Source organism: Hordeum vulgare, chromosome 7H (genome assembly GCF_904849725.1).
Source record: "Hordeum vulgare subsp. vulgare chromosome 7H, MorexV3_pseudomolecules_assembly, whole genome shotgun sequence".
Taxonomy (NCBI): domain Eukaryota; kingdom Viridiplantae; phylum Streptophyta; class Magnoliopsida; order Poales; family Poaceae; genus Hordeum; species Hordeum vulgare.
The window spans coordinates 507,618,627-507,633,084 of record NC_058524.1 but is presented as its reverse complement, the minus strand read 5'-3'; the positions used below and the strand labels follow the sequence as shown (position 1 = coordinate 507,633,084).

Here is a 14,458-nt window from a genome sequence, read left to right as displayed (position 1 = left end):
TACACGGAAAAGCTCCCAACAAGCAAAATAAGAACGGAAAATCTTTTCAGGTTTTCTCAAACTAGACAAACACACGAAAAGAAAACGAGAGAAAGAAAATAAACTACCATGGATGATACAGTGGCAAAGTGTGGACACCGACTAACAAAGTGAAAGCGTAAGCAAGAATATAAAATCAGTGAGAAACACGTACTCCCCCAAGCTTAGGCTTTTGGCCTAAGTTGGTCTACTCCCAAGGATGGTCTGGGCGATACCCAAAATCATAATGGGAGTTATATTGGAGCGATGCAGCCACTGCCTGAATAGCTGCCTCATGGAGACGAGCAGCCTTTGCCTCCCTCTCATACTCTTCTACCTCTCCTCTGGTTATGTAATATCTCCGTTTTACCTGAAAGTCAAAGAAGGTAGGAGCAGGAAGGGTAATATGGAAAACACGCTGCTGGTTAAATATTAAACGGTATAGGAGGGATTCATCATCCCTCTCAAGGAACTAATAGTGTGTCAAAGCGGCACGATCAAGGAAAGCTGTATGGAGCGGGGGATCTCCTTCGCGGATGGGTACTCCAAGAAAATTTGCTATGCGAGTGGCATAGATCCCACCAAAGAAATCCCCTTCGTTAGCATTATTATTCAGCCTCCTTGCTATTATAGCTCCCATGTTGAAACTTCTATCACCTGTTACTGCGCTCTTAAGAATACTAAGGTCGGGTGCGTAGAGATGACAATGCTCAATCTTGACATTAATGCATCTGCCTATGAAGAGGGCAAAGTAATGCAAGGCAGGAAAATGAATGCTCCCCATGGTAGCCTGTGTAATATCTCTAGTTTCTCCGACAGTTATACCAGAGAAAAAAAATCTCTAATTAAAGATTTAGGAAGATCATTGAGACTACCCCAAATAGGTATCTTGCAAATTCTATTGAAATCCTCTAAATCCATGGTATACGATTTGTCATAGAGATCAAACAGTACGGATGTGTCACAGAGAGCTGAAAATTTAAATCTACAAACAAAAGAGGCAGTGAGAGTAACATACTGTTCACATTTATCGAAGATGGATTCTTCGAGTCCGACGTTGTGAACAAGTGTACCAAACTCGTCTTTGAAACCTGCCTCAATCATGAATTCATCAGAAGGCCATTCACATGGTTCTACCTGTGCGTTCCTTGGTTGCTAAGGGTCGGGCTCCCGAATTGCGAGACGGGGACCTCTCTTGCTTGAGGAACCACCATGATAGTTTCTCCTGAACATCTTCCTTTTCTAAAATTTTCAGTGACTCTAAGGAAAAGTGAACAAGGCCCAACGAAACTCGTAGCAACTACTCCTGCAAGTGCCTAGAGGCCGTATTACGCATCAAAACTACTTGGGACCAGCTAATATTAGCATGCAAAGCTCAAGAACAGGGTCACCAAGGCAGCAAAAATACGCGAAGTATAAGGCACTAGAGCAAAAACTAATTGGACCAATGGAGGAGTCACTTACCAAGGAGCAATTTCCCCAAAACAGTTTGGTGAATGTCGCTTTGCACAAGGAGATCGAAAATCCGAGCAAGAAGAGCAAGAACACAGGTTTGAGCTGCGAAACGATTTTTTCTGGAGGTAGGAGAAGCAGATGGGAGCTAGAATGAGTGGAGGGGGTGCACGTGGGCCCCACAAGCCTGGTAGGCGCGGCTAGGGGGTGCCCGCGGCTCCAGGGCTTGTGGCCCACTCGTGCAGCCCCTGACTAGCTCTTCGTCTCAGTATTTTTCAAAAATTCCAGAAAAAATCATACTTGATTTTCACGGCATTCGGAGAACTTTTATTTTCGGGGTACTTTTCTACGGGACGCTAAAAGCAGAAAACAGGGAAAACTAAACTAAACCTATCATTTTTCTTCTTCTTTCTAGGATGACTAGGTGCATCAGTGCTAACTCCTTGAGAATCTTGTTCAATTCTCTTAGGATGACCCTCAGTATACAAAGGTTCCTGGGTCATTCTACCGCCTCTAGTGACGACTCTGACAGAATTGTCATTCAACTCATTAGGCAAGTCATTTTGAGCCTTAAGTACTTGTTCTACCTGAGTAGTAACCATAGAGGCATGTTTACTGAGGAGCTTAAGATCATTAACATTTCTGTCCACACAAGCACTTAAATGACTAAGCATACGAGCATTCTGTTCCAATTGTCTGCTAACATAATCATTGAAACTTTGTTGTTTGGCAACAAAGTTATCAAATTCATCCAGGCATAAGCTAGCAGGTTTATCAAAAGGAATATCACTCTCATCGAACCTACGACGAGAATTTACTTCTACTACCTGTATCGGGTTATCGAGACCATGGATCTCTTCGATAGGTGGTAGATTTTTGACATCTTCAGATTTAATGCCTTTCTCTTTCATAGATTTCTTAGCTTCTTGAATATCTTCAGGACTGAGGAATAGAATACCTCTTTTCTTCGGAGTTGGCTTAGGAGGTGGTTCGGGAATAGTCCAAGCATTCTCGTTGCACAAGATATTATTCAATAGGATCTCAGCTTGTTCTACGGTTCGTTCCCTAAAAACACAACCGGCACAACTATCTAGGTGGTCCTTAGAAGCATCGGTAAGTCCATTATAAAAGATATCAAGTATTTCATTCTTCTCAAGAGGGTGATGAGGCAAAGCATTCGGTAGCTGGACGAGCCTCCCCCAAGCTTGTGGGAAACTCTCTTCTTCAACTTCACAAAGTTGTATATTTCCTGCAAGGCAGCTTGCTTCTTATGGGCAGGGAAATATTTCTGAGAGAAGTAGTAGATCATATCCTGGGGGCTACGCACACAACCAGGAGCAAGAGAAGTGAACCAAGTCTTAGCATCATCCTTTAGCGAGAAAGGAAACAGCTTGAGGATATAGTAGTGGCGGATCTTTTCCTCACTCATGAATAGGGTGGCTATATCGTGCAGTTTGGTAAGATGGGCTACAACCGTTTCAGACTCATAACCATGAAAAGGATCAGATTCGACCAGAGTGATTAACTCAGGGTCGACAGAGAATTCATAATCCTTATCGGTCACAAATATAGGCGAAGTAGCAAACTTCGGGTCGTATTTCATACTAGCGTTCAAAGATTTTTCTTTCCACTTGCGCAGTAAATTCTCAACATCATAGCTATCCTTACACGCAAGAAAATCCTTAGCTATCTCTCCCTCCATAACATAACACTCAGGCATATCAGGCAATTCATATCTAGGAGAGCTAGTTCTAACACGCAAAATAGCAGGTTCTACTACAATAATCTCAGCAGTTTCAGAAGTATCATCACATCTAGCAGCAACTCTAGCAATTTGTGCATCAAGGAATGCACCTAGTGGCAAAGCAGTATCAAGCATAGCGTCATCACAAGCATCATGGACAACAGAAGTAGCATCATCAAGCACAGGCGACACATCAAAAATTCTAGCAGGAGGTGGTGTCGCAAACTTACTCATAACTGAAGGTGAATCAAGTGCAGAGCTAGATGGCAGTTCCTTACCTGTCCTCGTAGTTGAGGGCAAGACTTTAGTTCTTGGATCTTTCGGATTCCTCATAGTGATCAGCAGATGTAAATCCCAAGTGACTCAGAGAATATAGCTATGCCTCCCCGGCAACGACGCCAGAAAATAGTCTTGATAACCCAGAAGTATAGGGGATCGCAACAGTTTTCGAGGGTAGATTATTCAACCCAAATTTATTGATTCGACACAAGGGAAGCCAAAGAATATTCTCAAGTATTAGCAGTTGAGTTGTTAATTCAACCACACCTGACAGATTTAGTATCTGCAGACAAGTATCAGTAGCAGAGTAGTGCGATAGCAACAGTAGCAACGGTAACCAGTAGCAGCAGAGTGACAGCAGTAGCAGCAGAGTAACAACAGTAGCAACAGAGTAAAAGTAGCAGCAGTGACAATAGTAGCAGCAAAGTAACGTAGCAAGGACCAGTAGGAAAAACTCGTAGGCATTGGATCGGTGATGGATAATTATGTCGGATGTTATTCATCATGCAACACTTATAACATGGAGAGATATGTAACTAGCTCCAGTTCATCAATGTAATGTAGGCATGTATTCCGTATGTAGTCATATGTGCTTAGGGAAAAGAACTTGCATGCCATCTATTGTCAATCCCTCCCGTGGCAGCGGGGTCCTAATGGAAACTACGGGATATTAAGGTTCTCCTTTTAATAAAGAACCGGACCAATCCATTAACACTTGGTGAATAGATGAACTCCTCATACTATGGTCATCTTTGGGAATGGTTCCGGCTATTGTCACTCCGGGGTTGCCGGGTCATAACACATAGTAGGTGACTACAACTTGCAAGATAGGATTAAGAACACACATATATTGGCGACAACATAATAGGATCAAATCTGAAATCATGGCACTCGGGCCCTAGTGACAAGCATTAAGCATGGCAAAGTAGTAGCAACATCAATCTTAGAACATAGTGGATACTAGGGATCAATCACCGTCAAAACTAACTCGATTACATGATAGATCTCATCCAACCCATCACCGTCCAGCAAGCCTATGATGAGATTACTCACGAACGGTGAAGAGCATCATGGAATTGGCGGTGACGGAAAGTTGGTGATGACGATGGCGACGATCTCCCCTCTCCGGAGCCGAGAACGGACTCGAGATCTGCCCTCCAGAGGAAGAACAGGAGGTGGCGGCGCCTCCGTATCGTAAAACGCGATGAACTCTTCTCCTTTATTTTCTTTCCGGACGAAAGGGACTAAATAGAGCTGAGATTGGAGGCGGTGGAGCTTTGTGGCCCCACAAGCCTGCCAGGCACGGCCAGGGGGGCCCGCGCCTGTTGGGCTTGTGGGCTCACAGCTCCACCCCTCCGGTTGATTCTTGCGCCAGTATTTTTTATATATTTCACAAAAAATCCCCGTAAATTTCCAGGTCATTCTGAGAAATTTTATTTCTGCGCAAAAACGACACCATGGCAATTCTGATGAAAACAGCGTTAGTCCGGTTTCATTCCATTCAAATCATGCAAATTAGAGTCCAAAACAAGGGCAAAATAGTTTGGAAAAATAGATACGACGAAGACGTATCATATGCGCATGTAGAACAACACTAAGGCGTGGGTTTGTTTCTCTCTACGGCCCCTTTTGGACTACGGTCGTTAACTTCCTCACATTTTATATTACCCATGTAATGAGATATATTTCACAATGATAATTTGTCACAATTTTTAGCATCCATCCCACATAACAATGTGCGTACAATTCTTCCTTGCAATCATGAAATATCGAACCAACAATCCTAAGTATATCCACAAAATCCACGTAGAAGCATATCTAATATCAAAACTTGCACTCCCCCTTTGAACATGTATAGGCACTTGTAAAACACTTGTCAGATCAGCGTGCACGTGTCGCACCATCGTAAAGAGGTCCTTTCGGCACGAAACCTTCTTGACTAAGCCCCCTTTCCACATGGTTCATAATCACTCGTGTATCATACGTGTTCCACGATGAATGTCTGGCATATGTTCAGTTTCATCAATTAATGCAATGCCAACCTGTATACACGAGTGAGGCTTATCAATCTATAAATTCCACATTGAAGTATCTCTCGCATTACAACCGGCGCCCCTTTTTAGCATCCAGCCAAGCACCGAAAGCATGTTTACTGGGTCACCATCCACGTGTGGCGTTGTCCGACAACCTACATATCCTTGCATCTGTATTCTATACACCGCTCATAAAGGATCAAATAGGCAATGAACATGAGACCAGTGAACAAAGCTGTACCCAGTAATGGAGATAGAAACTGCAATGCTTTTCATAAAACCCTCCTTTTCATTTCAGCAAAAAATAAATAAATAAAACGAAAAAACATTCTGGCCATCCAGTATGTATGCTTCTCCCCCCACCTTTAAATAGCGACGCCCACACTTAGAGCATCTCCAACAGGCGCGCAAAAAGCGCGCGCGCGCTAAAAACGTCAGTTTACCGCGCGCGGGACGGAAATGCGCGCTCCAGCGGCGGCGGGAAAACCGCGCACGCGGGAACCGCTAGCGCGCGCGCGAAAATGCGGCAGCCCGCGCGCCATTTTTGCGGCGCCGCGTCCCGCGCGCGCCATAAAAGGCAGCGCGCTGCCCTGCCTCTCGCGCCGCGTTCTCTCTTCTCTCTTCCTCTGCCGCTCGCGCCGCCGCCGCGTTCTCCCTGCCTCTCGCGCCGCGCTCTCTCTCCCTTCTCGCGCCGTCGCCGCCCCCGACGAGCCACCATGCCGCCGCGCCGCCGGTCTGCGTCGGGCTACCGCGGCGTTCGCCAGCGCCCCAACGGCGGGTTCTACGCCGAGATACGCTCCGGCGATCTCCGGCTGAGCCTCGGCACGTACGACACGGCGCACGAGGCCGCCCGCGCGTTCGACGCGGCGGCGTGGCGCCTAGGCAGGCCGCGACTGCAGATGAACTTCCCCGACGTCCGCACGCTCCAGCAGGCATTAGACCTGGCCCCGCCGCCTCGTCTTAACTCCGCACAAGACCGTGCGGAGCACACTGCGATGCAGCGCCGCCTCCTCGTCGCCCAGGAGGACGAGCGGGTCATGGCGGAGTGGCGCCGGCGCCACCCGAAAGACGTCGCCTACGAACAGGAGTACTGAGAATGGCGTCGCGAGGAGGACACGCGCCGGCGCCGCGAGGAGCGGTTGGATAGACGTCGTCGGAAGGCTTTGGCGTGTGCGCAGGCCGACCTCGTCAATGCAGGCGGGAGTTCCTTCTTCACTGAAGAAGATGAACGATGGTTTGACATTTGGCTGTCAACCTCCGACGACACCGACGACGATGGTGGTGTAGATGACTGGAGCGACTAGGATTAGTATTTTTTTATCGAACTATCTATCTATGTTTTCGAACTACCTATCTAGTTGCTATCTATGTAAAATAACTTTGTATCTTTTTTATTTAAATGCAATCTATTTATTAAAAAAATTTGTGCGCGCTGTATTTTTTGGCACTGCTGGAGCAGCGCGTGCGCGCTGCATTATAGCGCGGTTGTTGGAGCCAGCGTTGCGCGAAGCGTAAAACCAGGCGATCAGCGCGTGGTAAACTCGTTTTTTAGACGCGGCGCGAAGCGCGCTTGTTGGAGATGCTCTTAGGCCCGAACCATCTCCCCTTCCCCACCTCCGCCTCTCTCCCCCTAACGCCAAATCAAACTCCACTCGGCGAAGAAGAAAAGGAAGCGGGCAATGCAGGCGGCGCCAATGTATGCGCTGTGGAGCACCGTGCACGGGTGGTTCACCCCATGGGTGCTGTTCCTCGTGCTCAACCTCGTCATCGCCACCATATTCGTCACCTCCATGGCCACGTCCTCGGCGGGGAGCGGAGAAGGGGTTCCGGCCGGGCCTGTCGGCGAGAGGAGGAGACTGTCCCGCGTGGATTCAGTTGCAATCGACCGGCCCCACTTCAGCGCTCCTGCCCCTGAGGCCCCGATGACCGGAGTACTGGATCTGGGACACCCCAACGAGCAACCGCCGCCGCTCGAGATGGAGGCAGAGGATGAGGGTGAGCACGACGCGTTTACAAATGAGGACGAGCACGAAGAGCACGTGCACATGGAGAGGGGCATGTCAGAGACAGCGGTCGAGGCCGAGCTGCCGCGGCTGCCGACGTGGCTGCCCAAGTCAGCGAGCGACAAGTCGGCGTTCGCGCACTTCGTGGACGGGGTGGACACCGAGGTGGTGGAGGCGCACAGGCCCGCGACGACGAGGGATGCGGAGCGCCGCCGCCCCCAGGTGGCAGAACCGGAGGAGCCGGCGTCGGAGGTGGAGATCAAGGAGGCCGGTGGGGAGGTGGATGCGCGCGCTGACGAATTCATCAACAAGTTCCACCACCAACTGAAGATGCAGCGCATGGACTCATTTATGCGCTCCCGGAATACGCTCCACCGCCGCCGGGCGACCGTGGTGCCAGAGGCGCGGTAGGTTGGTGTCTTCCGCGGCCGTAGGTGCTCCGTGATGCTCCACAGAGCTTCCCGCCTTAGCCTAGTGGATGGATCATGGATGGATAGATCATTAGGTCTAATAAACCTAACAAAACCTGGCTTTCGAATCTTGGGAAAATCTAACTAGAAGCGCCGCACAGCGAATTTTTCATGCGGCGGGTGCAATGCATGGACACTCTGTCTCGCATGTATTGTACTTCTGCATGTGTCGTTATCGTGCTACAGTATTTTTACTAATCACCACAAAAGTCACACGAGCACATGCGATCAGTGTGCTAGAGTGCTCAAATTGTTTGGACATGCAGCGACAAACCTTCTTTCTTTACCAGGCATGCATGTAATAATGTCAGCTAGATTCCCTTCAATGTTTGAAATTTAAAAAGTCTTATCTCTAAAACGGTTAATTTGATCAAGGATCTGTTTTCACAGTTGTCTTTGTCGCGATGAGATCTTCGAAACTAGATCCCATATTGACATGTTTTGACACTTTTTTTTCATTCATATTTGCCACATTGTTTCACTTACTTGTCATATTTGTAAACACTTACTTGCATGATAAAATATAACTGTTGCACTTACTTGTCATATTTGTAAAACTTACTTGTTTGATAAAATATAACAAAATTACCATGTTTTACAATTGCATGTAAAGAATGACAACTTAAGATAATAAATCTGACAACTGTAAAACATGGCATTTTAGTTATATTTTATCAAGCAACTTAGTGTTTACAAATATGACAAGTAAGTGTAACAATGTGGCAAATATGGATGAAAAAAAAAGGTCGTCAAAACATGTCAATATGGAATCTAGTTTCGAAGATCTCATCGCGACAAAGACAATTGTGAAAACAGATCATCGATCAAATTAATCGTTTTAGAGATAAAACTTTTTGATTTCTAACGTTAAAGGGAATCTTGATACGTCATTGCATGCATGCGTGATAAAGAAAAAAAGATTTACCTCTCCATGTCCAAGCTATTTAAAGTAATGTGAATATGTGATTAGAGGGACACACTAATTTTTACATGCATTAGCTGGCCGCCGCATCGGAAGACCGAGATGCAGCGCCGCTATGTAGTGGAGTCCTCGAATCTTTGTCAAGAAATAGCAATGGCGGCGAGTCAGCTCCCAAGCATTCAAATAAAATAACGGATGTGGTGTGCATTCTGTATCTCTCCGAGCTTTCGCATCCGTGTCCTTTGGCCGTGTGGTGCGCTGTGGTATCTGATTTGCAATGTTTCTTCTTCACCTGTTCTAACAAAAACAGTTCTTTGTTTCCCTTCCCGTTCGGGAATAGACAGGCAGCGCGCACATTTCTGCGGTGTGGGTTTCTATGTAAGTTTGGCTTCTGCTCAGGTTCATTTTGTTTCCGAGCCGCTTAGGGGCAAAATTAACGAGTATGACCTATGGATAAAAGTATTTTACAAACTGTACCGTGTTTAATTTTTTTCACTTAGTTGATTTTTTTGTTTGGCGCCCGACAGTCAGGTGTCACACTGTACTGTGTGACGTTTTTATCTTAGGCGTCACACTGTATTGTGTGACGTCTATGGTTTAGACACCATACTAGGTCTACGGCTCTACACGAGGTAGTGTGAGGCGCCATACAGTGTAATGTGACGACTAAGTCAAAGACGTCACACAAAAATGTTAGGTGACGTGATTTTTTTTAAGCACAGTTCAATTTGTGAAATAGTTTTGTTGTAGGTCAACATTTTCCATTTTACCCCGCGTAGGCGTTATGTTCACATCTGTATAGGCGACCAATTATCCGTTGACTGCCTTGGTGGATATGCTGCAGCAGATAATGGGCTCCGTGCACAGTGCGAAAAGCAATACACAGAATATGCACTAGTAGAAAAATGGTCTTTCGGCCGAGGGCCGAAAAACCATTAGTCCCGGTTCAAATGAAAACCGGAACCAATGTCCGGTTCGTTTTCTCGGGGGATTGATCCCGGTTCGGTTCATCTCATTAGTCCCGGTTCGCGGCAAAAACCGAGACTAAAGATTCAGCGACTGTCATGTGGCGTGCCACAGAGCATTAGTCCCGGTTTGTGGCAAGAACCGGGACTAAAGGGTAGGCTATTAGTCCCGATTTTAGATAAAAACCGGGATTAAAGTGTTGCCTATATAAACCCTCGTCCCTGCCCACCCTCTCCTCTGTTTCTTGGCTGTTGAAGTGTGACCATGCCATGCTCTTGACACTCTAGTTTATGCACATGAGGTGTTCGATGAAATGTCCAAGCCACACTGCTTAAGCTTTCTCCTCTCCAAGCTCGACCTCGAGGCTTCATTTTCCTCAATATTTGTCTAGGTTTGACCGTGCACCAACTGCACAAGTGTTATAAAAGGTTAGCTACTTCATCCTTTCATCTATCACTTCTTGTTTAGCTCATTTGAAATGCTCAAATTAATTTCTTAGAGTGTGCACATGTGTAGGGTGTCGTCCCGTGCCCGTCCTCACCGTTGTCGATCGCCCCGCACCGATCTCGTCGCGAGCACCACCGTGGTGAGCCTCTTGTTCTTATCTTCTTTCTAAAAGAAAAAAAATCTTACTTGTATGATTTAGATACATACTTGTATAAATTACTTACTTTCATTATTTTTTGTTATTATATAGTGCGATGGTTTTGGTATCCGCCTCCGTCGGCCCTCGTCTTGTCTATGATTCGGATGTGGTATATATTATCTTTTATAACTATTTGTTTTATTTAGTGTTTATGATAATTATGACGACCAACGTGACATATATTTTTTAATCTAGGACGTATGTGATCCGGAAATTCCAACCCACATAGAAATTCTTGTTGAGAAGTTAAATTTGGTTGAAAAGAAAACAAATACTTGAAGGAAAAATTGAAAATAATTGAGGATAAGAATATGGAACTGGAGTTGCATGTCGCCGATGTCATCGATGATCGCAAGATGAAGATCGATGCGATGTTGTTGAAGATGGATGAAATGCGCTTGAAGATTAGGAATATTAGAAAATATGTCATTGATAAAGAGGCTTGGTATCATTATGCTGTTGGGTCAATTGTTACCTTAGTTGCGATTTTGATCGCATTTGTTGTTGCATTTAAATGTTTTATATAGTTGTATGTTGTTTTATGAGAGAACTTTATGTATTTATTTTTTACAATAATAACATTTGATCAGTACTGTGCTTTGATTTTAATGTGATGATGAACTTGTATTAATTTGGTCATATGTTGTGCAATGGTTTTTTGATATACTTAATTTCATAACAGAGATGAACCGTCAATGGATGTACGGTGACCGACGCAATTCAGAGTACATTACGAACCAGGACTAATGCCCGAGTCACACTTAAGTTCACACAAAATGGTATGCTCGACCGAGGTTAGCAACCTTATCCTTCTCATCTGTAATTGATACAAAAATATTGCATGTGTCAATGTACTATGGTCATTTCACTATTCATGAATGATGCCACATCGATGCACGGAGCGATGGATGTACGGCGAACGACGCGGTTCTGGATTTCTAAAAGGCCTGCATAAATTTATCGATGTGGCTGAGGCAAACAAAGTGGATAATTTTATGCCTTGTCCATGTGTTGTCTGTCGAAACGTGAAGGAGTAGTCTAGCTCGAAAAACATTCATCTCCACTTGCTTCAGAGAGGTTTCGGGCCCACATATTATTGTTGGACCATGCACGGAGAAAGAGGGGTTAGGATTGAAGACAATGAAGAAGAAGATGATGATGACAACTATCCTATGTTCATTGAAGAATACGGTGATACTACAATGGAAGACAATTAAGAAGAAGGAGGTGAAGAACAACCGGCATCAGATGAGCCCGCTGATGGTCTTGGTTGGGTCATTTCTGATGCAAAAAGAGAATGCGATACAGAAAAGGAGAAGCTGAAATTGGAGACCATGCTAAAGGATCATAAAAAAGTTGTTGTACCCAAATTGCGAAGATGGCAGCACAAAGCTCGGTACCACACTGGAACTATTGAAATGGAAGGAAGAAACTGGTTTATCTGACAAGGTATTTGAGAAGTTACTGAAAATATTGAAGCCGGAGCTTCCAAAGGATAACGAATTTCCCGAGACTACGTACGAAGCAAAGAAGGCTATCTTCCCTCTTGGACGATTAGATGTGCAGAAGATACATGAATGCATTAATGACTGCATCATGTACCGCGGTGAGAAGTACGAGAATATGGATAAATGCCCGGTATGCACTGCATGTCGGTACAAGATCAGACATGATGACCCTGGTGATGTTGAGGGCGATGACGAGCCCCCAGGAAGAAGGTTCCCGCTAAGGTTATGTGGTATGCTCCTATAATACCATGGTTGAAATGTCTGTTCAAAAACAATGAGCATGCCAAGTTGATGTGATGGCACAAAGACGAGCGGAAGAAAGACGGGAAAAAGTTGAAACACCTCGCAGATGGGTCATAGTGGAGGAAAATTGAGAGGGAGTGGCCGAACTTTGCAGATGACCCAATGAACTTATGGCTTGGTTTAAGTATAGACGGCATGAATCCTTATGGGGAGTAAAGCTGCAGGCACAACACCTGGCCCGTGACTCTATGTATCTACAACCTTCCTCCTTGGTTGTGCATGAAGCGGAAGTTCATTATGATGCCAGTGCTCATCCAAGGACCGAAGCAACCCGGCAATGACATTGATGTGTACCTAAGGCCATTAGTTGATGAACTTTTGCAGTTGTGGGCCAAACCAGGTGTACGTGTGTGGGATGAGCACAAACAGCAGGAATTTGACCTACGAGCATTGTTGTTCGTAACCATCAATGATTGGCCTGCTCTTAGTAACATTTCAGGACAGTCAAACAAGGGATACAATGCATGCACGCACTGTTTAGATAAGACTAAAGGTACATATGTGGAAAAATCTAAGAAGGTTGTCTACCTGGGGTGCCGTCAAGTTCTTCAAACCCATCATCCCGTAAGAAACAAAGGCAAGCATTTCAACGGTGAGGCAGATCACTGGAAGAAGCCTAACCTCCCTACTGGTAATGAGTTATTAGCTATGGTCAAGGATGTGGTCCAATGTCTTGTCAGTTTTGAGTTGGTGTTCCCCCCGTCCTTCTTCAATATTATGACGCATCTCCTGGTTCACCTAGTCGACGAGATTTTCCATTCTCGGTCCTATATTTCTACACAATATGTTCCCCATCGAGAGGGTCATGGGAGTCTTAAAGAAATATGTTCATAACCGTGCTAGGACAGAAGGAAGCAAATCCAAGGGCTATGGAATAGAGGAGGTCATTGGGTTCTGTGTAGAGTTTCTTCCTAACCTTAAGCCGATTGGTGTTCCTGAATCGCGGCATGAGGGGAGACTGAGTGGAAAACGCACACTAGGAAAGAAAGCAATGATATATAGGGACGGGCATTCTTTCACTCAAGCACACTACACAGTTCTAGAAAGTTCCACCTTCGTGGCTTCGTATATCGAGGAGCACAAGAATTTTGTACGCTCCGAGTTCCCGGTGAAGGCTATCTCCTGGATTGAAGAAAAACACATGGATACTTTCGGCAGTTGGTTGCGAGAACGCCTCATGAATGACAACACTGTTGGAGATCAACTCTACTTGTTGGCCGCGTCACCTTCTTCGACTATATTACATTTCCAAGGGTACGAGATAAATGGGAATACATTTTACACGACCGCCCCAGATAAAAAGAGCACCAACCAAAATAGTGGTGTCCGCTATGATGCGACACACGAGAATGGGAAAAAGGACACATACTATGGTTACATAGAGGAGTTATGGGAACTTGACTATGGAACTACTTTAAAGGTCCCTTTGTTTCGGTGTAGTTGGGTGAACATCAATGGAGAAGGGGTAAAGGTAGACTAGTTGTACGGAATGACAACAGTTGATCTCAAGAATCTTGGTTACAGAGACGAGCAATTTGTCCTAGCCAATGATGATGTGGCTCAGGTTTTCTATGTGCAAGACATATCCTCTAGACCAAAAAAAAGAAAAAAAAGCAAATGAATACATCGGACGATGAGCCAAAACATCACATAGTTCTTTCAGGGAAAAGAAACATCGTGGGGATCGAGGACAAGACAGACATGTGAGCAGATTATAATAAGTTTGATGAAATTCCGCCCTTCATAGTGATAATTGAACCAAGCATCCCGTTAAATAATGAAGATGCTCCATGGTTACGGCCAAAGCGATCATAGGCAAGGGATCGAAATATAAATCTATGTAATGTATTAAACTTTATGTGATGTGTACTAATGTATTAAACTTTATGTGATGTGTACTAATGTATTAAACTTTATGTGCCTTTAAATGGTGCATTTTGAACACACAGAAAGTATGGAGTTCAAATAAGATAAAAAAAATGAAATCCTTTTGTAACACATGAGTACTCATTCGAAACCCTGATACTTCGAGAGAGATTGTCCGTTTTGTACACGAAGTGCATCGGGTTTTTGTCATAACCCTCTCAACTTTTTAGCACATTCTATGTGGGTGA

The 14,458-nt window shown here is 45.1% G+C and overlaps 1 protein-coding gene across 1 annotated transcript; it reads left to right on the top strand.

Annotated features, from left to right (window-relative positions):
• Nucleotides 1-7,164: 7,164 nt before the first annotated feature.
• On the top strand, nt 7,165-8,330 carry LOC123412657 (pathogen-associated molecular patterns-induced protein A70-like). Its single transcript, XM_045105600.1, has one exon. The coding sequence runs from the start codon at nt 7,206-7,208 to the stop codon at nt 7,938-7,940; it is 735 nt and encodes a 244-aa protein (XP_044961535.1). The 5' UTR covers nt 7,165-7,205; the 3' UTR covers nt 7,941-8,330.
• The last annotated feature ends 6,128 nt before the right edge of the window (nt 8,331-14,458 follow it).

What these genes read in the sequence shown, in the direction of transcription:
- LOC123412657 (XM_045105600.1), top strand. Translation starts at nt 7,206, where the DNA reads ATGCAGGCGGCGCCAATGTATGCGCTGTGGAGCACCGTGCACGGGTGG.